This window comes from Camarhynchus parvulus, chromosome 4 (genome assembly GCF_901933205.1).
Source record: "Camarhynchus parvulus chromosome 4, STF_HiC, whole genome shotgun sequence".
NCBI classification, from domain to species: domain Eukaryota; kingdom Metazoa; phylum Chordata; class Aves; order Passeriformes; family Thraupidae; genus Camarhynchus; species Camarhynchus parvulus.
Window position 1 is genome coordinate 36,842,638 of NC_044574.1, and position 25,252 is coordinate 36,867,889.

Consider the following 25,252-nt stretch of genomic DNA (forward strand, 5'->3'; position numbering starts at 1 on the left):
TTTCTTGCTTCAGTCATAACGTACAGTCAGCTTAAATCACCCCTGACAATACTGAGGAAAGGCTGCAAAAGCAGCAGTTAGGAACACTGAAAACACACAAATACTTTATTGCCACCATGGGAACAATTTGTGCCCTATATCAAAAAATAGTAGAGTCCATCACACCACAAGACAGTCCCAGACTGACTGTCAGCATCAAGAAACAAAACTGGCCAAGTGCTGGAAAGAAGGGGAAAAGTGAGCAGAGCCTGTGGTGAAGCCTTATTGGGGCACTGGGAACTAGGAGAGTATTCTGAATAATTGGTTCCCTTTTTCCTAACCACAGGTAACTCTTTCCTGTTAATCACCACCATATGCATTTTACATTCTAGCTGCCATGCACAATGTTTTAGGGAAAAAAACCCCAAAATAAACAAGACTTAAAGGGATTTTCATAGTGAGAAAACATTGAAAAGCCATGACTGGGTTTAATGATCAAGTGCAACAAATGGAAATCCTCTTACTTACTTTAGTTTTTTATAATCTAATTATGCTATGATGCAATACTGGTATACTGACCAGTATTGTCAATGAAGTGTCACTCTTGGTAGCACCCTTCAATTTATGGAAAAATTAAGCAGTAGAATAATATAGTTTAATAATTCTATTAAAACCACATTAGGTGCTCAACTGCAGTTCTGTGACCAAAATAACTTTATCATTTCAACTCTTCAGTCATAGTCTACTATTTTAATGATTTATCAAATTATTTTCAAGCCTTTTATGCTGAGGTTAGACATAATCTGAAATAAATCACTGATAAAATGCCAGTAAGGGCAGCCAAGTTAAGGAAGCAACTTGCTCTACAAAGATGCTGACCGTCTACTTCATGTTAGGATTGTTGACCTTCCCATTGATTCACCCCAGTGTTTATCCCGAATTAAACAGTTAAGGAAAGGCATTTAGAAGATTGTTTCCCTTTGGTGTGGACAATTTTATCAGTATAAAAGCATTTATGCTGTTAACGTTTTTCCAAAGCATGGGACTTACATAGCTACTGTAACAGCAGTGACCTTCAAGGTATTATAAACTGCAGGGGGAAAAGCCCTAAATGCCTTTGTGCTCAGGCTTAGGAAAAATGTATGTCTTGCCTTAGTTCCTGTAGTGACCTACCTGAGGCCTGCCCACCCAAAATACTTCTCTTAAGGCTTGCAACATCCACAGAACAGAGCTTAAAACAGAAGCTAAAATTGCAGTGGCCATTAAAAGATAGGGAACAGAGGAAAACTTGGTCATTCACATTAGAGCTGTATTCCCAAGACAGTGGGTATTCAACAGTAATAGAATACAAGCACAAGAGGAAGACACTAAACTTCTACAACAAATTGTGCAAAAACCAATTTAAACTTTGCTCATTATTCATTGTTTGTATTGTACCACTAGAGTATACCCCACTTTACACACATCTTGTTTTCCTTGCATCCCTCAGCCAACAAACATTTGTCTTACTGTTCAAACACTGGAGTCTTTAGCATGTGCTTTGAGACACCACAAACTGAATGTATTCAATTGCTGTGTGATAATCTGCTGGCAAGGCAAGAGATCCGATCAGAGCGCCAGGGAGCCATGTACAAGTTTAAAACACAAAACAAGCATAAATGTATGCAAATCTTGAGGCCCACCTGAGAATGTTCCCAGAGCAAATCTCTTTTCCCAGCCTGTATTATGTCAACAATAAGACGTTAACATAAGATGTTCTGTGCCTGTGGAATATCGCTGGATACCAACAGCAGCGATGCTCGCCTGGCATGAAGCTTCTCAAATGCATAATCTTATCTGCTGGGTTAGCATTCCAGCTGGCTAGAGGTACTTCTGAGCAAACTACTGAATGAGATGCTTTCTTTGCTGTGAGACTATCACATAAATCAACAGGAATTTTAAGGAGGTTAGGTTCATTCTGCTCAATTAGATAGGATATTGCTGGCTTCCTAGTTGAAAAATGATTTGAAAACAGACAAAGTAGTTTATTACACTGGCAAATTTACTGCATGATATCAAAACACCATGTAGACAAGAATGACTTTGGAATTAAATATGCTCACAGATGTCCAATATCAAGAGAAGAAAATCAAGACAGATCTTAGAGACAATTAAAAAAGCTGGAAATTGGATTAAGGTATAAAAACCCTCCCTCTCTCTAAGATATGACCCAATTAAAAATAATTTTCTGTCCTGGGGTGACTTTATGATGCTGAATTGTATCCCCATTTGTCTGTTTAGCCAGTAGCTATGCAAGTTTTGCACCTTTAAGACTGGTTTTGAGAGTGAAGGGGCAAGGAGAGAGAAGATGTGTGGAGCTTGTTTTCAGAAACTGCACTCACTCCTCCACATTCCTGCTCCTGGACTGTGCTGTCTTGCAGAATGGATAGCAAGAGAGAGCTCTCCTTTGCTTTTAGTTAGTTTTTTGCTAGCTGAGGCAGTGAAGTTCCCTGGACTGTGTTTTCTTTTTTTCTTATTTTTCTTGGAACTGTTCAAACCTGCTCTGGACTGAAGAACCCAGAAAAACACTGGGACCTCACTCACACCAGGTCCAGGACACAGCATTGCAGCCCCAGAAGGACTGATAACAGACTAGGTGAGCCGAGCTACAGCCCACAAAGGGGACTCGCTGAATTTGTCATCTCTTTGGAGCAGCAAGAGGCTTTGTTGTTTAGTATTGTTCATTTTTTGTGCTGGTGAATGCTTTCCCTGTTAAATAATCAGTTTTTTCTGCGCTTTTCTCCAAGGAAATATTTTCCCAAACCAGTTGGGGGAAGGGCTGCTTGAATCTGCTTTCTAGAGGAACCCCTTTAGAGGTTTTCTCCCAGATTTGCCTTAAACCAGGACAGTTTCTTACACCAGATTGCTCACAAGAAAAGGGAGAACTTCTAAATCTGTTTCCCAGAAATTAAGTACATTTTTTCTTCTACTCCACTTTTTGCTTAATTTTCTTCTACTTCAATTGCTGCTCAATTTGTTCCTAAACCAGCAGAAGCCACAGTGCATAGCTATACTGATTAGACAGCAAATATAACTTATCAAAAGCAGCCATCACTCACTAGCTTTCAGCATAAAATTAAGATGCTTTTTTCCAACATAAGCCCACTGACACAAACAGAAAGAAACAATGTAATCAACATAGGAATCAATGAGATGTATTATTCTCTATTTTTCTCTCTAAATACTATACTAAGTTACTCTTTTTCTTTTTAGCTCCCAAATGCATTTGGAACACAGCCAGCTAGCCCTATGAACTCAAAGAATACAGGATGAAAATCATGATGCTGCATTAGATGTCTTTGCATATATCCAGGATATACTCCATATAAATTATGAAATTAGAATTAAAACAGCAAAATACACAACATGAATGTAACAATATCATCTTGATGCTTTTTTCTAGATCCCATCTTATCCAATAGTGTTCCATACAAGTTGCCCAACAGAAAAGAGACAAGCATTAGATAGATCTATATGTAGCTGGAAATACACTTTCCTATTCCTAATGATTACAAAGACAGTTTATTTCTTCTTATTTCCACACAATAAATTCCTTACTTATGTTTCACCCTAAGGTTATTTGCTTTTCATTATCATCACTTGCACAGATTTTTTGTTCAATTTAAGAAGGAAACTGGCTAGATGAATACTATACTCTCTTGGCTAATTCCTCTAGCTTACTCTTTCTCATACATAATCAATCTACTCTAAGCCTTTCCCTGTAAAACAGGCGATATACCACAGAACAACAAGCCTTCTGGGATGAAGATTACATCACTGACTTTTTATCTTAACACATCAATCACTCCACTTCAATTCTCCTTGACAACTACTAGTCCCCTAAAGCCACATGGAAAAACAGCGAAGAATAGCATTTTATATCATCCCAGAGCTGCTTCATCAGAGACCCAGAAACAAGCCACTTTGCATCTCTTTGATTTCTCATGGCTTAATCTAAGTATTTTAATTAGCCCCAGCATTTTCTAAGTCTTACACAAAGAAGGAAAATCAGATTTCCAGGTCATTATTATGAATCACATTACCCCATCTCCTTCTGCATTCACCCTGCTTGGCTACTTCTGGGTGCCAGCCAGTCAACCATGGCTTTTGTGACACATGGCAAGGCAGCTGTTCAACTCCTCATCAGAGATACTGACCTTGGTCCTGAAGCAGCTCAGTTCTATTTAAAAAACAGTGGCTTGACCCTGGCTGGACACCTGGTGCCCATCAAAGCCTCTCTTGTCACTTCCCTCCTCAGCTGAAAAGGCCAGAGAAAACATAATGAAAAGCTCATGGGTCAAGGTAAGCACCAGGAGAAATCACTCACCAATTACTGTCATGAGGAAAACTCACTCAATTTGAAGAAAACAGTTTAATTTATTACCAAGCAAACCACAGTAGGATACTTAGAAAATAAAACCAAATCTTAGAACATCTTCTCCCCACTCCTCCCTTCCCAGATTCAACCTCAGTCCTGATTTTCTCTACCTCTGCTCCCTAAATGGCACAGGGAGACAGGAAATGAAGGCTGCACAATCAGCTTCGGCTCAGCTACTCACTCCATCCTGCTTATGCATAGGGAGGACTCCTCACACTTTTCCCCTGTTCCACTGTGGTGTCCCTCCCATGGGAGACACTCCTCTACCAACTTCCCCAAACTGAGTCCTTCTCATAGACTTCAGTTCTTCAGAAACTGCTCTGGCATGGGTCCCTTCCATGGGACACAGTTCTTTGGGAGCAGACTGCACACCTGTGTGGGTCTCCCACAGGGTCACAAGTCCTGCCAGCAAACCTGCCCCAGTGTGGGTTCCTGTCTCCATGGGTCCTGATAGGACCCGCTCCCCACTGTGTTACAGCATCCTTTGCCATTCCCCTGATTTATGTGGGGCTCCTTTTGGTACATCTCTGCTCCCCCATGGACCTCCATGGGCTGCAGGGGCACAGCTGCCTCACCACGATCTGCAAGGGAATCTCAGCTCTGGCACCTGCAGCATCTTCTACCCTTCCTTCTTCCCTGACCTTGATGTCTGCAGAACTGTTCCTCTCACATATTCTCACTTCTCTCTTTTCTGGCTGAAATAGCTCTTGCAGTTACTTAAATCTCTTAATCCCAGGGTGCTACCAGCAAAGCTGATGAGCTAGCCCTTGCCCAGTAGCATGTCCATCTGGGAGCTGGCTGGCATTGGCTCTGCTGAACCTGGGGGAAACTTCTGGGAGCTTCTCCCAGAAGATACCCCTGTAGCCACTCCCACTACCAAAATCTTGCCACTCAAACCTAAATACAAATATGAAAGAGAACATCAAAAGCCTGATTCATTAGTCTTAAGTAATATTTCTCATGAAGGTAGAGAAAAGCAAATGCTGTTCAGCCTCAAGAAGGGACAGCTGAAGGGGCACCTCATCCATGCCTGTCAGTATCTGATGGGAGGGTGCCAAGAGGATGGAGCCAGGTTCTGCTCAGTGGTGCTGAGCAATGGGACAAGAGGCAAAGGGCAGAAACTGCACAGAAGTTCCATCTGAAAAGAGAAGAACAACTTTATTGTGTGGGTGACTAAGCACTGGAACAGATTGCCCAGAGTGGCTGTGGAGTCTCCCTCACTGGAGATATTTAAGAGCTGTCTGGACACAATCCTGTGCCATGTGCTCTAGGATGACCCTGCCTGAGCAGGGAGGTTGGACAAGATGACCACTGTGGTCCCATCAATTTTGTGAATTTTGTTGCTCAGAGCCTCAATGTGTTTCCTCACACAGTGCATTTCTGTAACTCACTTAAAGGAGAGAACTGGCATGCCACAGGAGAGGCATGCTCATTTTAGCAATTTCAGAACAATTCATTCTCTCTCAAAAAAAAACCCACACGTTAAACATCTTTTTTTATACATTGACAAACCCAAAACAGAGTAATTGAATTCAAGAAAAACGTCCAAAAAACTAATATTACTGGTTTGCTTGTGTAATAATTCTAAGAGCAAGAGGGATAAATAGAACATATATCTGACAACAATCCACAAAATTGGATTTGAACATTCAATAAGAATCTTTTTATGGCAAGAATGACTCAAAAAGCTTTATATAATACTTTTCACAAAATTGCTCAAATAAAACAGTCAAATAACTAAGCATGCTACTGTCAGCCAACATTGCCCAAAATTCTGGACTTGTTTTTCTGAAGTACGTCTCTGATCGGGAATACTAAAGTTACTACATTGTTTATATCTCTATCTAATACTTAAGTAATTCCATTTACACTCAGTCTGAATGTATTTCTAACAATGTGTTAGAAATATTGTATCAACACCACATACTAATTAGAAACTATGTGTACTATGTATACACCACATACTAATTAGAAAATTAGGATAACCTCATAATTTCAAAGCTCTGACCAGCTATCTAAAGCAGATAAAAGAACTCTGGTTAAACTTTGTATTTGTATATAAATAGACTCAGAAAAGCTGCTTTTACCTTTACAGCAGATGTGAACTTGCTTTCAGATGTGTGATTGATACTTGATTAATAATAGAATCGTTTGGGATGGAAGGGACCTTAAAGATCATTCAGTTCCAACCTTCCTGCCATGGGCAGGGACACCTTCTGCTTGACCAGGTTGCTCCAAGCCTCATCCAACCTGGCCTCCAACACTTCTAGAAACAGAACACTCACAACTTTTTGGGGAACACGTTCCAGTGCCTCATCACCCTCACATAAGGAATTTCTTCCCAAGAGAACATCTAACCTTGCCCTCTTCCAGTTAAAAGTCATTCCCCTTCATGCTATCACTACCTGCCCAGGTAAAAAGTCCCTCTTCAATTCTGTTGTAAGCCCCCTTTAGGTACTGGAAGGCTGCTGTGAGGTGTCCCCAGAGCCTTCCCTTCTACAGGCTCAACAACCCCTCTAAGCCCCTCTTCATAAGAGAGGTCTCCAGCTCTCTGATTCTATAGTGAGAAATTAAATAAAATACTGCTAATTCATCTTAAAGCACAACCTTACGCAGCAAGATAAAATTTGAGAAGCAAATGCACCCCAAAGTTAAAAATAAATGTATCAGAATTATGTTCCTGGTCTTGATTTTTTCAGTCAATCATCCTTGTCTCCTCTGATCCCCCTCTGTGTTTCCTGCAAAACAGATTCTCATTCTTGTCCCTCAGCTCCCTGCAGATTGCACTGATGAAGATCCCATCAACAGACATTTTTTCAATAATAACTTCACCATCATCCCTATTATTTTTTCTCAGCTACTGAAACCTGGAATCATTCAGGTTCCCTGGGATTTGGTATCACATTCCATAGCTGTGAAGGGGTTTACAGCTTCAGGGACACTGTGTTTTGGACAAAAATCTAAAAGAAGCGAGAAAATCATGATGTAAAAAACACAGCCTGAAGGAGGAGGGTGAGAACAAGAAACAGAAAAACTCTGGTTTTGCTCCAATAGTAGTCTCCTGTGTATAAGCAGGAATGTAACTCTGCTTACAGGATTCTGCTATCTTTTTGTATTTACCTTTTAACAAGAATGCATATGCATTTAAGCAGCTTTACAAAAACACTGTAAGGTTGCATTATCAAAAACCCAGGTGTGCATCTGCAGTACAGCTTAGAATAGCAAGATAGGTTAGGTTGACACCTTAGAGCTGAAAATTATTTTCTATCAAATAGTGTTCAGTTAAATCACTGTACCCCAACTTGCCTCACAGCTCATGCTGCTGCTTCAGCAATGCAGGAGTGCCACACAAGTTATAGTCGTCACACCACAGAGAAACTACTTTGAAGCAGCCAATATGTTGGAATAGAAGGTTACTCTATCTTGAAATAAAATGTCTTACGAAATAAAATATAATTTCATGGTATGGAATGCAGAACTTTGGGGTGAAGAGGAGGTGGGGAACAGGTAGGCTTGCTGAGGGGGCAACTGTTCTTGGGCACATGACAGATTTCATTTTTTTTTTTACCTGAAGCATTTTGCTAAAATTCAGCTCAGTATATGCCAGCTTAATTGGACAGGCTAAAAGAGATAAAAGCAACTTAATTACAGACCTTTTTCTGCCAACATAATTGATTTATACTAGGACAAGATCATCCCTCCTACTATATGAACTCTAAAAGTACCCAAGGACAAACAAAGCCCACTACAGCACAGTGAAATGCAAGCGACTGTCCATATAAAAAATGAAGATGACCACAAACAACAAGTATGCAAGAACAGATCACCATTTAATAATTGCATATACTTTCCAGATTTTCAGATCTCTTTGAAAGGTTCCCAAACTTTCAAACGAAATTTGCTTTTAATTGAATTTTTATAACTATTATTTAATTCATAATCAAGGCATAGCATTTTACAAAATATGACATTTGTTAAGTACAGTTTAACTCCATGCCCACTCCACGAAGGAAATCAAGTTCAAATAGATAGCACTTCAAAAAACGAAAATCAACATGGGACATGAGAAAGAAGAAAAGGAATTAGCTGACAGTTCTTGCTGAACCTCTAAATTCAGTTAAATTACCTGAACTAGCAACACTCACAAGACTCAACAGAAAGAATCAATTCAGTTCGGAAGTAATAATCATTAATTTCTTTTGAAATTTAATCACTTCTACTTCAGGTGTACACACACAAAAAAGGCTCCAGCATAACTGGCACCATCAACCTATTTTACGTTTCACACCCTTACATTCACAGCTGGCACACAGATTGTCAATCACTGACTAAGAACATGTTTAACTCTTTTTCAAAGAGAAAAACCACAACCAGGAGCTATGTTTAAAAAGGATATGTAAGCTCCTGTAAATAACACACTGACTAGATGCACATATCTGAATTTGCCCATTGTACACTTCAATGCCATGTTCAGGTATTATTAAAGCTCATAGCACAAAGCTTGTTTTCGTATCATTAATATCAAGCTGCCAATACAGAAACACAAGAACGAGATTTGCAGATAAGAAGCCAACACTTCAGCCAGTGTTTCCAAACACATTCAAGAACTGCAATAGTTTTAGATTCAAATGTAGTAAGGATTATTTTCATTTTCCCCTTCATTAGCATAATCTGTCTGTGCTTTCTACAGTTAAAAATTGCAATAGGTAAACCACTCAAGAAGAAGAATAACATCTGTTCTGTATTGCTCTTTAGTGTTAAAGGATACTGATTTCAAAAATATTTCATTTGCTTGTACATAGTATGTCTTTCTTTCATCACACCAGGAACTGCTTTATGCAAGACTATGGGAGTAAGACACTAAAATATTTTTTTTCAAATTCTCCTAAATGAATCAGTTATACTTGAAATACGTTTTAAAGCATCATCACTTTCCACTAGAACTGTAGAACATTTTTAAAAATAAACTTTTGAAGTTAGAATATTTACAAACAGGAATGGATTTTCTTGTCGACTACAAATAGTGCGCCGCAAATAAAGAACAATTAATCTCCTCTGTGATTAAATGAGGCAGGAATGGAGTAAGACAGCTAACTCATGTTTATCCTGCTAAATCTAAAGCAGTACATTTGCTATTTTGACAGATGTGCATAACAGAACTTTTTACAAAGAATGTCAATTCTGTTTTCTAAATTCAGTATGTTGCCCTTCAAATGAAGGGGTAGAAGAGACCTCAGGCAGAAATAATCTTCTATATTTGTAGAGAGATTTTTACCTATTAAAAAATTATCAGATCCCTAGTAAAAAAAAAAAAAGATAGAAGATATTGTAGAAAAATATCCGGATGTAACAGTAGGAGAAATTAGATTACTTTTGTTAAAAAAAACAAACAAAGACAACCAAAATCTCCCCAACCACCCCCAACCCCCCCACAACTCTGACAATAGCAACACTCAACTTCCAAAGCCAGAAGTGAGCGCAGACTGGAAGGCCTTCATCCCTGAATGCCATGTACATGTTTGTAGTCCATTTTACCAGTGTGATTAGAAGGGTTTTCTATACCATATAACAGCAGAATCCCCAGCAGTCACCTATTCTAAATGGTTAGGATTTTCCATATTGTGTAGTGCATTCTGCATACAACAAACACTTTTCCATTTATCCTAAAATATATTTTTTTTGAATTTGTGAGGAGGGCAGATATGAGGGTTCCTACAGCAGGTGAACAAAGGTTGCTAAGTCACTGACCATAAATGAAATCAATATATTTGTTTGCTTTTGTGTGCTGGGTGTCTCAGTTATGCAGCAGCCCTGCAAAGCCACCAAAACCAAAGTGTGTATGTGCTCTCATAATGCATAAACATACAACTGGAAAAAAAGGGGAGAAAAACATCACCAAAACCAAGTAAATTGACATTATACCTGTAACTTGAGAAGGCAAAGGAGAATGCTAAAATCTCTTAACATGTAGCAAATCATGCTTTTGCTTCATTCTTCTTCACTGAAATTTCCCACTGCATATGGAACTTTAATTTAGAAAACACAGTTTGACCCAGTCCTATTAAAATAAATCCATTATAATTGCTCAATACAAGTTATTAATGCTTTTCCCACAAATCAGTAGCATTTAAAAAACAAACTGCGCATGACAGAGCCATTAAAGCTTTCAGCCATTTATAAGCTTCATAAAATTGCCCATCTGTCTGAAAGATGCATGAGCTCAGTTTGGGAAATCAGCACACACAGAAAAGCCCTCAAAGCTGACTGAACGTCTGGATAGCGATTTCTGAGAGCAACAACATTCCTTTTCAAGTTAATCAAGATTATGATCGCATTTCTGTACAAGAAGATTTGTAACTAGACAATTCCATATGTCACAAATACTTCCTGTGAGACACTGAAGATACACAGAGCAATGAACAAGACGTTGCATTAAGTACACTTTTGATTTTTGACTGCACAAAATAAAAACCCGCATAAACATATACAACACTAAACAAATAGATACTTTTGGCAACAGGGCATCCATTTATTCAGAATAAATAAATTAAATAAATAAAAATGATGAGAGAACTGCTTGCCATTATCCAGGAAAGAATCATCAGAAACAAATACTGTCAAATTATGTACTGGGTTATCTCAAAAGAAAAGCATCAAGATGAAATTAATATAAATGAATTTCAGCTCTCAATACTCAAAGAAAGCATTCTGTAAGCTTTTTTGTTATTGTTGTTTATTCATTTGCTTTCACAGAAACAGAATATACCAGAACTTGAATGGAAATTCTTAACTGTTTTACTCCATCAGTGAAGCAAGGTGAGAATACCTAGTAGGACTCTTTAAACGTGTTTGATTTTGTCAGGGTTACAAAAAATTAGGGCTGTACAAACCTTTCTTTTTCATCTATAAAGCTTTAAAGACATTCATCTGCTAATACAGGATTTTTCTTCTTTCTTTAGCATGTGAACTAAACTTTCTTTAGCATTTGTGAACTAAACACTTGGTAGCAATCCTACGTGTAACAATCAGTCTAGAAAAGACAAAGGCACGTAGTTTGGGGAAAAAAGAAAAAAAAAACAACAAAAAAAGAAATTTAGTTAGCAATCAAATAAATATTCTCACACTCATCTCCCAGGGAAATTATTAGAAACTATTTATACCCCATATCTGACTGCAAGGACTTTTATAGATCTTTTAGTAAAACACAGTGTTTTAATACCAGAATTCTGGGTTTAAAACGCTCTTATGAGTGACAACCATAATTCCCTGCTTTGATAATTTCACAGCTTTTCTCATACCATCCACAATCTTTTTCCCCTCCTACCTCATGTGAAGCTCAGTACCAGTGAATGAACAGGAAAACAACCTCTCTTATATTACTGATAATATATTTTGAATATTAGCAGGTTTCAGGCTCACCCATTATTTGCAAACAGGAAAAAAGGACAAAACAAAATACATTTATAAAACAGGAAAATGAAGTAAAAGGTTTTCTGGAATTATTTTCTTTGAGATGCATAAAACGTAGTAGCTAAGGATAATACTATTGCTTATTCTTTAAGGATGTTATTTTGCTTGATGATTACAAGCTTACTTGAAAGTCTACATTCAGGAAAGGTGAAATATATTTTTAAAGTCTACTTAGATGAACTCAAATGTTGCAATTAAGGCAACCTTGACTGTAACAAACTACCATTTTTGGAAAGACTACTAGGATGTCAATTCGAAAGCTTGTCACACTTTATTAAACTTCAATGAACTTTGAAAACTGAAAGTTGCAATCTCTTTCTGTGTACAATGAGAAGATAATGAGTTATTTAAAGATAACATTGAAGCAACAGTCATGCATGAACAGGATCATGAATAAATTTCAATTTTAAATTAAAGGAAATTTTCTAAATAACAGACAACTAGTATTTGGCAAGAATCTTTTCTCTTGATACTACAGGAAAATCTAGTTGATTAGCTTATGAAAAACAATACTTTATAAGATCTCAGGCCTATTCTCCTGATTCCTAATAACAAAGCATCACCAAGAAAGGAAAAATCTATCAGTTTGAATTTGATCAGATGGAATGTTTGAAAAAGTCCAAAGCAACAGACTTCAGCTTCCATCCTACATCACCTGTCTGCAGGTTTTAACTGTGATTATTCAGGGGATATATCATTTGAAGATGTAAAAATTAGTTAACATCTCCATTACAGTACTCAGTGAAGTTGTGGAAGTAATACATTTGCAATACTAGTTAAGAATTGCCTAATGCAAATAAGACAAAAAAAAAACCTTAAAGCTTATAAAGAGAAATAAGAAGAAGAAACTTAGAAAAGAAGAAATATAAGGAAATGTAAGAACAACATCATCTAAGATTTTTCCAAAACTAATGTGCATCTTTTCCATAGTTCATTAACTGAAGCTGAAGAAGATAATTGTGAGCTAATTGTTCAAGTCTCTTGTCAAGTTGTTTAGTCTATTACTGCAATGTAATAATGCTTTTTCAAGTGGAAAGTAAACAGCTCATGTTTCAGAGAAAAGCCAATGTAGGTACCTATGTTTATGCAGAGTAAGAAATTTTCCTTCCTGTTTACAAGATCAAACGGGTATTCCACATGAGGAAGATTAAAATAATGTCATTTCAGCCATAATTCAATTTAACCCTAAGGAAATGTAAACCAAAGCTGAGATGCGTAGTAGAAAAATTTGCCACATGAATAGATGTGCTTCTATTATTTCAAAATTACTCAGAGTAACTAGACTGTTTTAAATCCAGATTAAATTTCAGGTATCCTATGAACCATGCCTGAAACAAGCACAGCATAACAGTTTTTGGACACTGACACCCAGAGAACACAATCTTGCTAAGTGCAGGTTGCTCATTGGTTCTCATCTCAAGAATTCCTCATGTGCTCACAAACAAAAGGGATGCAGTGTGGAGGCATGATACATAGCCAGCAAGCATTTCATAGGGTGGGCAGCTAAAGACAGACTGACCAATATAGACCTTGTGGAAACAAAAGCTTTGTATTCTGACTCCACACCTACTCAAAAGTGAAATTACTTATCTATATAACCAATTTGATCAACTATGTGAAAAGAAGCATTCGTTTTCATATTAATATTTTCTTCACTGGAGTTTTCTTTTTTACAGCCAAGTTGTATTTGAGTTTCCTGAGTGCTGGCAGCACTGGGATGTGGGAGATACTCCTAAATTTATCCCAATGCAGACACATTCTCAATTCTGTCTAGGTCAAGTGTCAGTTATTTGAAATTCTTTCCACCTCTCACTTTCTCACAACGTGACAATACTTTTACTCCAGTAAATAAATGCATTTTGAGATGAGCTGCAGTTGCCTTAAAAATGACCATTATTCTTCTAAGCTGAACTCTCTCCAACCTCAGGCCAATCCTTTCTTTTACCGCTGGTAAAGCCATTCTGTCAAGTCAAAATGCCTTCAGTAATGAAACTGCTAGAGCAAGGTACATCAAGGAGCTGAAGGTAAAATCTTGTACTCTATAATTTCAGAAGAAAAAACCCACAACAGAATTTATAATGTTAAATTATTAAAACTGAGAATGTAGAGCGAAGAACAGAAAACTTGGGATTACAGATTCAAGTCAGTTTTACTGCAACCTAAGCACAGATATGTTTTCAGTTGTACTTTTTACAGTGATAGTATTTTGACCAGAAGCAAGTCCACATTTCATGAAATTCAAGTAACTGAGTGCATTGTAGAGGAAATGAAAGAGGCATTTTATAGCTCAATATCACAAGTATAAAAATGTAAATCCTGCATTTAGTTAGATCCCTAGTCAATACAGACAGCTTGAAATGGAATTTGTTTCATTTTCTATTTGGCCTTTTCCTTTTTTTAAATTGCTTTAAAATATGAGGCTGACCTTCATATAGGCTTAAAAGTTAAGAATTTTTTTTTTTTTAGTATACATGATGCAGCAATACGTTAATATTAAGGTCAACATTACTTGAAAACCTTGCTGTATTAAACTCTGCTCCAGGAAAGTTTTGCTTATGCTATCAGTGAAATGAACAGTGCAGCTCAAGCTGCTGGGATCACTCTGGCTTCCAGGATGCTGCATTAAGCAAGTTCAAAGCCACCACAAATTTTCACTAAGCAGAAAACACCTCTCTTTACCTTTATATCACTACTCGATTGCAGCAACAGGCTTCCCAGCTGGTAAGGCTGTGTGCCTCAGGTATAACTATTTGCCTACAAACCTAACAGATTTATATGTAGATTCACCCTTACTTTCTCACAAATGATGTCTTACATGAGCTATGCCTAACACTGCAGGTTTTGGAGACATGAGCTTTCATCATATGGACACTTTCTCTCCGTAGCAGAGCTTTCCTATGACAAGACAGTCGTCCATACAATATAAAACTTTCCCTTCCCTTTCATCAGAAAGTTACATCTAGCCATGATCTGAAGCCAAGCATCCACACATTTGAATTTCAATGACGTGTTACAAACAAAATACAGGGAATTTCAACTTCATGCAATAGCATGTGTTCCTTCAGTGCAAAGTGGTGCAATCTGACAGTCTGATAGAGTTTCTTTGCTTTTTAGCACAAACTCTCTTCCCTTACTCTACCATTATTGTACAATATAACCAGTGTAGTTTACAGAAGTACAGTTTCAAAAACCCCAGTCATACATCAGCTTATCTTCCACGTTCACAGAAAAAAAACATTACTGGAACTGAAGTTCACTGACCAACTACAGCTTTGACAGAGTAATCACAGGTTGCTTTTGCACACTGACTTCCATGTTACAAAACTGGCCTATTCAGAGGTTTGACACAAATCATATGGTACCTGATAGGAGACACCATGATACTGTAAATGAACAATGCAGAAAACAGACCTAAGCAAGGGGACAGATACAAGAGAACATAGTAGACATCAATATGAGAAGGGACTGGCTCATCAACATGAAGAAAAATTTCCTAGTTTGTCATTTCTACCAAAAAACCAGTCCATTGCCAGTGACAGGAACTAGTTGAGGAAAAAGCTTTAGGCTACTAAATTTTCAAATTCTTTTTTTTCCCTTGGCAGATCTGAGGGGTTTTGTTTAAACTAAAATACTGCCAAATAATTGTTATGGCTAATAAATTTATTGTTGGCTGTGGCATTGCTTTTTTTTCTTATAATAGGTGCTGTACTGGTTCAAGAACTACAGGGTAAAGTCAAAATCCTTTGCAAGTCAACTTTACATTAATGGGCATATACTGTGTCAGTAACAGTTTAAAAGTCTGACTATGATAATAAAGTAATTAAAACATAAAAAGAAATAAAAGTTGATGTACAAATCTATCATATGTCGGCAATCTACGTGAACTGTTTGACTCACGAATTATGCAAATTTATGTTTCCCCAAAGTTTTAAAACATTAATTAGAATTTTTAGTATTCCTCTGTAAATGCAAGATGTTCCATAACTGAAATAATGAAAACTTGCTTTCTTTTGCATTTTGCCCTTTCCTTTAAAACTGTTGCCCATATTCTGCTTCTTGCCCCTTTTTCAGATATCTGTCTGCTGACAGACTGACTTCAGAGATATCTATGTCAACAAGAAACACCCAATCTTTAACATCAAGCCTGCAAAGCAATCCTCCCCACCTTCCACTTCAAGCAACCTTCACCCAAAACCTTCCCAGAAAAAGAAGCCACTTTCAACAAGGCTCATTTTCCCAGAAACCAGAATCACAAAACTAGAGCTGCACACAAAGCCACTGCAGATAATGACACAGAGGTGTGCTGGTATGTCCAATATAAAGGCTGATTTCCGTGATAGGTTACACTGAAACTGATAGGTCTTTGAGTTTGAAATACAGGGCTTAGATGAATCAGGTACTCGATTTGCAGCCCCAAATCCATCACAAAATCAGAAGCACTTTGCACACTTTAGTATGTAAAATTATGCACATCATTAAAATGTACTCTTACAGTATCCATAGCTTTCTAAGGCAAGCTAAGTACAAGCCTATTATTTTCCTCTCTTCTATAGTGCTTGTTAAGTGACAATGTATTTATTTTACATTTATTAGAGCACCTACAAACTTCAGATTCAGCCCCCTTTCATCTCACCAGTACACCAACATTCTGCCATTTGCATTTACAATATAAACCAAAACTGTTATTTTTGCTGAAATGGAGTTCCACTAAATCAGACATTTTTCTCCTACCTGTTGGTTCACCATTTTAAATACAAACACTCTATAAATTACATGAATAAAGAAATCTTGCAACTGTGTACGTATATCTAAATCTACATTTCCTTCTGTCACAGCTAACTTCCAATAGTCATGTAGTTTTTTTATATTAAATCTGTCCATGACCAAATATTGCACTTCCACGTTTCATAACATTTCCTTACCTCCCTCATAATACCAATCCTTTACTCTGCATTATATTGATATTTAAAGATGTGCAGCTGTCCTTTCACTTTTATAACATCTAAATGTCATAATTTATGCGGAATATTATGCTTGAACTATCTAAAGATTTAGGTTTTGATCATAAAAGCCAAAGGAGTGCATATGAATAAAATGAAGGCATACAAGTTATTCTGCAGATGAACCAGCAAACTCCTGGTATTGAGCTGTTTACTAAAACATTTTCATCATTTGTTAACAAAAGTTTTATTCAGTGCATTTCAGTATTTATACTGGCATTAGTTAAAAAGGAGGAAAAATGCTGGAGCCTTTTTTAAAAAAAATCTTTTACACAGCTTTCATATTTCTTCTTTTTCTCATTTACTGCTTCTAATAGGAACTGACTTTTCATAACTTCCCAGATGTTTGTAAAAAAAAGAACAGCAGGATTAACAGAAAACTAATGAAAAGTGCTTGCCATTTAATCACTATTTTAAAAATACCATTGTTATTTAAATACCTCATTTCTACTTCAGACTATCTACACATGATGTTTAGATTGCTAACAGAAAAATCTCCCTTTATAATATGAAGTCATGGAAAAAGAATAGCATACACATAAATAACATTTTTACTCACTTTAATAACATATAACTGATTTCACAAAATAATAGCCATTTGTCAGCTATATGGCATCTGCAGCTTCATGATGAAATTATACAGTAAGGAAAAGGGATATGAATTTATCACTAATCACTATACTGCCTCAACACAGCAGTAAACTTGGCTTGCAATGATTCTATGAGTTCTGACAACTGAACATACAAACTTCTTTTTTTGCCTAATCTGGCTTCAATATCTTTTCTGCTGCTTTACTCCTATCAGTCTCAGAAAGGCAACTAAAGGGTAAAATCTGCCACTTCTTAAAAACAGGCTATTTTATCAACTGGGAGGGGACAGAGCTAGATATCAGTCAGCATTATCCTAACATAAAATAATCCAACTCTATTGTGTGTGGCCACCTTACAGAAGAGAAAAAAAGAGCACAAGAAAACACAATATAGTCTCAGTTAAATAAAGTTTAGTGTTGCAATGTAACACTACAGTTTAGAGGATCACAAATACCAGATTTAAACTGACTTCAGGTGTACCAAAATTATTCATCTGACCTCAAAGTCTGTTACTGAATTCAGAGAAGAGACTGCAGCAGATTTTTTTTGAGTTATGTCTCTTCTTAAAACATGCAGTACCCAGTATGTTCAAAACTGGCAACCATTCACATTTCTGAACTTTACTTTAACAACACCAATAAACAGAAGTAAATAATTTTAGTGGTGCCACACTTCTAGGTCCAGCTTCATGTAAGTCTGCTTTGTAGATTTCTTTCAGTTTTTCAAACTGATATTAAACACTTTTGTTAAACATTTCTGTGCTATATGAACCACTTCTTCTAGCTGAAAACTGTTCCACTGAAAAGTCAGATAGCTTTGTATAACTGGAAATGAAGAAGACTATGGAGATTTTTATAGTGTTACAGCAATAATATTACTTTCAGCAATCAGCAGAAACTAAGAGGATGCAATAAAGACCAAGAGCCTGTTTACTGGCATTAATTCTTTTTATAATAACCTGGAAGTAAATAAGCTTTACAAAACACTAGTATATTTAAAAATGCATCAACAGTAGCAACTATGTTCTTCATTTAAAAATGCCACAGTATTACCATACTGAGCAAGCACAACCTCAATAACTGCTCTTTCAGCCAAAAAGAAAAAAAAAGGGGGGGAAAAAATCAGCTTTTTCTCTTGTCAGATACCTCATAAAACTACCTTACAGACTTCCCTTTGAGTTGTTAACTGCTAGGAAATTGTTAGCCTGCAGAAACAGCCTGGGTATGCTGTTTTACAGGTCTGATTTCCAAAACTTTAATCTGTGGTCTAGATTTCATAAACATAGAATAGTCAAGACTGTACTCACTTTACAATTTCACTTAAATTGCATTACAGATCGAGAGGCAGTTCATCAAAGGACATATTGCAAGTAAACCAGCAGATATGAGAGAACAAGATAGATGTGCGCAGCATTTATCTTTCTAAACCCTGAAATATCAAATTAAAAAAAATCTTACAAAAATGGTTCTGCTACTGCAGTGCTACTAATATTTCTCTCACACACCCAGGGGCTTCTTAAAGCAGTAGGTCAGAAATCTGCTCCTCTAAGTTCCTAGCTGAGACAAAGGTTTTAAGTAAAACATTAGCTAAGGTTACAATTCTCTCTTTTGCTATCATTCTACTCAGAACAAAGCTACCATACACACCAGCAACTGATGTTTCAACAGAAACAGAAAACCTAGCCCACAAAACACCAAAGTCAAAGGTCTTCATGCTTAAATTTGTAAGGGATAAACTGAAATTTGAAAAAAAACCCTATTTCCTAGTTCTGTGTCCTTTTCATGGAAGAATTTTACCTAAAGAACTGTTAAAATTCATTTAAAGAACTTGAGGCTTTAATTTTTTTGGCTGCATTCAAGACGTGATGGTGGCATAAGACATTAAGTGACTGACGTTTTCTTAATTTTACTGTATATAAATGATGTATAAATTTTGATCAACTATTCCAAAGCATTTGTTTCACATTTCATTCAAAAGAGCCTAATTTCTCTGTATGGCTATTTTGTACTAGTATGTGAATCTGCTTAGCTCAATAAAATTCCAGAATCAAAAGGCAATGAGTTGCTTCCAAAATGGTCAAAGTTGATGTATTTTCAGAGTAAAAGAGAAGTATAGGAAAAAGATGAGGAAATACCAAAACTTGCAGTATTTCAGATATAACATTCAAAACACAACACTAATAAAGCCTAATTAACGGTTGACAGTCTCTCCTCCCTTTGACATGAATTTCAGTACTCATGCCAAGTGGAACAAAACAATGTTTATTCCTGCTAACAATCAAAGGGTATTTCAAGGCTGTTTTTGCGTCCCTTTAGCTTCTCTCTGGACCACACTGCACTATAAATCTCAAGTTAGAACATAACGCGGCAGGCCTTACCTCTGTCACTGAAGTCGTCCACAAGGATGATCTCTGCGATCAGGCTGTCTGGGGTGCGGTTGATGATGCTGTGGATGGTGCGCAAGAGGGAGGTCCAGCCCTCGTTATGAAACGGGATGATGATGCTCGTGTTGGGTAGTGCCTCCAAGTACACCTTGTGCTTACAGCTGCAGAGGCAAGGAAATAATTGTGTATGCATACTGAAAATCTGAGTTGGCACATCTTGTCATCCATTTGGGCCATCCAACCAACATGGTTTCTGGCATAAAATTCAACAGTGCAATCAAGTAGTAATTTCATGTGAAAATAGCTGGATTGTTTAAAACACATTGCTTACAACACTAAATAAATTGGAACAATGACAAAATTTAATTGGAATGAGTGAAAAAAAAACTAACTGGCTGGAATTATTTTCCTTCACTGAAAACTTTTTCCTGTAGTATGACAGATGACATATCTTCTATGACATCATTTCCAAAAACCAAATCCTCTTATCAAAAAGAATTCCGAAGCATAATATGAAGCTAATCTGAAATGATCGTTTGGTCTACAAAGAGATAAACTCCAAAAAACAATTCAGTGTTACCCTGGGTGATATGAGAGTACAATATAAAAAACAACATCCACACATACAACTGCAACTTCGCATCTACAGACCCAAAATGACTGTTCCTATTAAGTATAGACATAAAACAACACACAAATTCTGGAAGTGCAGACTTATAAACAAGGAAATGTAAACAAGCTTTCATCTTTGAAAGGCAAGTACGTTCAACATCTTAATTGCACAGCAGCTATGGAATATCAGTGCTTAACCTGACTGTTTTCAATACTGAGTTGTTTATACATTGCAGAAAGAAAAAAACCATAACATTCAAAAATAAATAATGGCCATGCAAATCAGTGCCTCCTAATATCCAGAAATATTTTATGGCAAATGTTTAGATTACTGCAACTGATAGGATTGCATCTTTCATGTTTTGTTGAAAAAAGAAAAAAGGGACATATTCCTCTGTTGTTAACAAAGCCTGGCATTTTCACCTCTGGGGACAAAGTAACTGAACGATTTCTCATTTCTCAAAAGAAAGTCACATCCTGATAAAGGGATCCCTAGAGCAGAAACCTGTCTGCTTTGCAATAAGCAAACAAAATTAAAAGTTTAGCCCTGCAAATTCTAGGGTTAAAAAAAAAAGTATAGATATCTTTGCTCCTTGTTAGAAAGTGTAACTATGCATATCAAAAACTGCTATAGAATACAGTTTTGATTAACATATATTTGCAGCTTAGTTTGCATTTCCTCTTTATAAGTGTCACTTAGAAATCAGTATTTACCAATACACTAAACAGCTACCACACTGATGAAATGTACCAAAGAAATAATAGAAACTCATATAGTTGTATTTGCAAAATATTAACTGTTATGTAGCTATAAATAAACTAACTAGGTTTTAGATACTTTACTAACAAAAAAAGATTTAAATTTGTAGTTCAGACTTTTCTTCCTAAAACACAGTGCAAATTAATTTAATGACAAGACATTTTCTGAAATAACCACTGTGGAAACATTTTAGTAAGCAGCTTGCTGGTAAACATACATGCACATTGGAAAATGAACAGATGCTTTGCAATAATGTGAAGTTCTGGAGAAATCAGTGCTCATTATCTAGTGACAGAAAAGTCTAAGTATGTATATTTAAATGTTTTGTGAAAAAAAGATAATCCACTGCAGCAAAAGAATTTAGTAGATTTTTTTTCTTATCTGTAGGAAAAAGTACAACAAATGAAGCCCAATATAAGTACATAGCTGTTTCAGATAGCAAATTAAGAAAGCCACCTACCAAAACCAACACCTATTGTTGCCAGCTGTCTGTCAACAGTGATGCTTCTTGGACTAGAACAAATGCAACTATCAGATACACATGGAACCATGGAACTCTCATGCTATTTTTGAAAGCAAAAGTTTTTCCTTCAGCATTTTTGAGTCCTAGTAAATATGATTTCAAACTAGTAAGTTTCCACCTCCATAAAACCTCAAGCCAAAAAAAACCCCAAGCAAAAGAACATCACATATGTAAGACTAACAACTTCTAAAGAGTAAGAGAAAAAAAAATATCCAAAACACCCAAACACATCAGAATGCCATTTCTTTTTCAAAAGTATAACAGTATAACAAGATACCTTTCGAAAGCAGTTGTACTGAAATTCAGTACAATTTCAGTTGTACTGAAATTTGCATTTATTGTAAAAATAAATTTACAATTAATTCTGTAACCTTATGCATGTAAGGATGGGGTAGGTCATTGGATTTGGATATTCTCATTGACAGTTTCAGAGTAATTGCATTATGTTAAATTGTTGAGAAGGAGAAGCAACACTGATGGATGTAGTCTGCAACTATTCTATTCTTCCTGCTGAACAGACTGATCAAAAACAGAGCCACACTTAGAAGAGGAAAGCATCTAACATTTTCTTAACATTTCTCCATCATTCAACTTTGACCTTTAATCCTAATTTACATTTAGTTTTGATTGCTATTGTAAAGGTATATGGCAAAGGCTATATGTGAATTGATTTCTAGCAAAAGCCACAAACCACAAAATATCCTTTTGTGCTTTTATCAAAAAAAAACTGGCCAGATTTCAAATTCATAGAAATGAAACCTTAATCATTCTCTGCTAGGTTTCATAGCAGTGCTTTACTTGCCTTTCTTCATCAAGTGGAATTCTGCTCATTTTTAGCCCCTTATTCTTTTGACATGAGACTCTAACAGCAACAGAAGATCACTGTTTTAAAAAGCCTTACATGAAATCCGTTTTATTTGAAGTTCTATTCAACACTGTCCATAGCAGAGGGCAGCTACCTCTGTGCTCTGATGGGCTGCCGGACAGAGCTGATGAACAGCTGTCATGCTCAGAAAAGGCTCAGGAACTGCAACAAAGATGCAGTTAGACCTCCACAGCTGAGACACTGGATGTACCAGGAGAATAAAGCTATGTATTTTCATGAGGATAAACATATATAATGCATGCACCATTTGTTCCAAGTGCACAAGTGTGCTTCTTCATATCCTGAGTTTTAGAAGTGATGCCAAACACCCTGGCTGCAAAAAAGACTACTTAGAAACTACAGAAATTGCTTCTTGTTTTAAAAGGGAAATTCTTGAGTCTCCAAAGAAATGAGAAATTGCAATTCAAGATTCTTTCATATTTCCTGAAGAATGCAATCTTATCAAAATTCACTAAAATAAAAAAATAAAGCAAGGTTTACTGTAGAAAGGAAAAACGCTATGTATAAAAGATTACCATAAGCTCATATACATTATGAAACTCTCTAAAATTATGGTAAAATGAAACTGAACTGACTACCTACAGAAACATTCAAAATACTACTGAGTAGAATATTACTTTACTTCTCAGAGCCTAAAAATTTCAGTGGAAAATTCAGTCAAACTTGTATCAATTTAGCAAATTATAGTACTTGCACACATGAACTCCAATTGTCATCCTCCACATAAAGACATTGCAAATTACTTGCACACTAGGTGAATGCAGGCTTTATGTGGACAGTAAGTATCATTTAGGTAGTTTGAATGGCAGAATAAAGTGTCCAAAGAGCACAGTGACTTTCATTGAGGCTTGAAATACTAGAAAATCTATAAAGGCCTGGAAATAAATCCTAAAATCAATACTCAAAAAAGGTTAGTAGATTTAAGATGGACAGATAGGCAGTTCAGTCAGTTTCATAGGAGTAAGGGTTTGCTCCAAGATGTAACTCAGTGTAGAAAAGATTGCAATGTACCTGATGTCAATCAACATCATTAAGCTCTCCTCTTAATTATGAAATCATAGCTGAACTGATAAAGGCAAATATTTTACTGTACAGCTTTAGTGTCACATCATATTCTGATTAAGGAATTAAAAAAACCAGTGGGGAATTGAAAAATGGATACAAATACTAGGTCTTTCAAAATAATTTTAATAGGAACTTATTACTTGCTATTTTTAGCTTGTTTCTATCAGGACTAGTTTTTTGCCTTAGTGACACTTTAAACTGGATTAACTTTTAAAATAACATATGAGGACTCTGCACTAACAAGACTGATTTAAATAGCAAATGATGATGAAGACAAGTTATTTGACTCTGTTAACTCAATCTCCATATATATTATAAAATGGCTTGTTTGAATGAGCTATATATTAGTATAAACACAAAGTTTCAGAAGAAAAACTTGCCATGATATTTTATAATTTTGGGATTGGGGGCAGAAAACTAAATCAGTCTACCTGAAATTAGTATACCGAACTGATTTTTTACTTTGGCTTTGATCACTATAATTTCCATGAAAGTGTTTTCTGTAATCAGCCCTGGCTACATATGCATGCTCATCATTCCCATACTGCTGAGAGGATAAATACTTAAGGATGCTAAGAACACATTATTGGACTAGTCTTCCACTGTTTTCATTACATTTTTCCTTTTAGTCTGACTTCCATACTTGTGTTTCTTCAGAATACCAAATAGCTCAGTCCAGCAATATTTTTAATGTTTAGTGTTTAAGGCACCACTCATTCCCTTTGCTCAGAAACCTCACACTATGTCTTCCAGAGCTAACCTTGTTCAGCTACAGGAATAATACAGCCTACTCTTTAGAGGCTGGTAAGTGTTCACTTACAGAACTGGAGGCCTAAGTGCTCAAAGTTTGATGCTGTCTTCCAGAAATTATTCCAAGAAATCCTGATCAGTCAGCTTAGTTCAAATCTATGCTTGTACCTCTAGGCATGTGCCATGTTACACCAGCAGCACCCAGTGCTGTGTAGCAGTAAACATCTGCACATCCTGTGGCTCATCCTAACTGATAGACCCAGACCTCCAGTCTTCTCCAGAGGGTGAATTTGGGATTGTTCCTAGCTCTCCAGACTGCCAGACTAGGCTGGTGAATTTAAACAGCTTGCCCATTTCACAGCCAAGACTGGAATCCAGCAATGCATGGGCATGTTATCTCTCTTGCCCTTTCACCACACAGTCTCATCAGATGCAAGCAACCTGCCAGCTCTTCTCTCAAGAGCTGTAAAAAGCAGTGCCCTTCAGAGTTTAGTACCATGCTGCCTGTACTACTGATCATCCTATGGAATCCCTTACCAACACTTTCCTTATTGAAGACTGGGAATCCATTTTATTGCTGAGTTCCATAGTGACACATTTGACTGTGGAAGGATAGAATGTAAGAAAATGAAGATAGTGCAGAAGGCAGTCTCACACCTGAGGAGTTGCAGCTGTACTAATCATCAAAGATTAGGAACAGGTCTGCCCTTAATGGGCCACAGCTGTGTCCAATAAGAAGATGAGTGCTACAAAAGAGTGGGTTAGCTGGGTGGGGAGAGAGATGGAGTCTGTTGGCCGTGCTGCGAAGAAGTCAGT

At 36.7% G+C, this 25,252-nt stretch overlaps 1 protein-coding gene across 2 annotated transcripts in view; it reads right to left on the reverse strand.

Moving 5' to 3' along the window:
* Positions 1–25,252, reverse strand: part of GALNTL6 (polypeptide N-acetylgalactosaminyltransferase like 6) — a 424,063-nt gene that overhangs the window by 209,664 nt on the left and 189,147 nt on the right. For both annotated transcript variants that reach the window (XM_030947103.1, XM_030947104.1), the window contains exon 4: positions 19,835–20,001. In XM_030947103.1, coding sequence (XP_030802963.1) covers positions 19,835–20,001 — 167 coding nt within the window. The remainder of the gene's footprint in view (positions 1–19,834; positions 20,002–25,252) is intronic.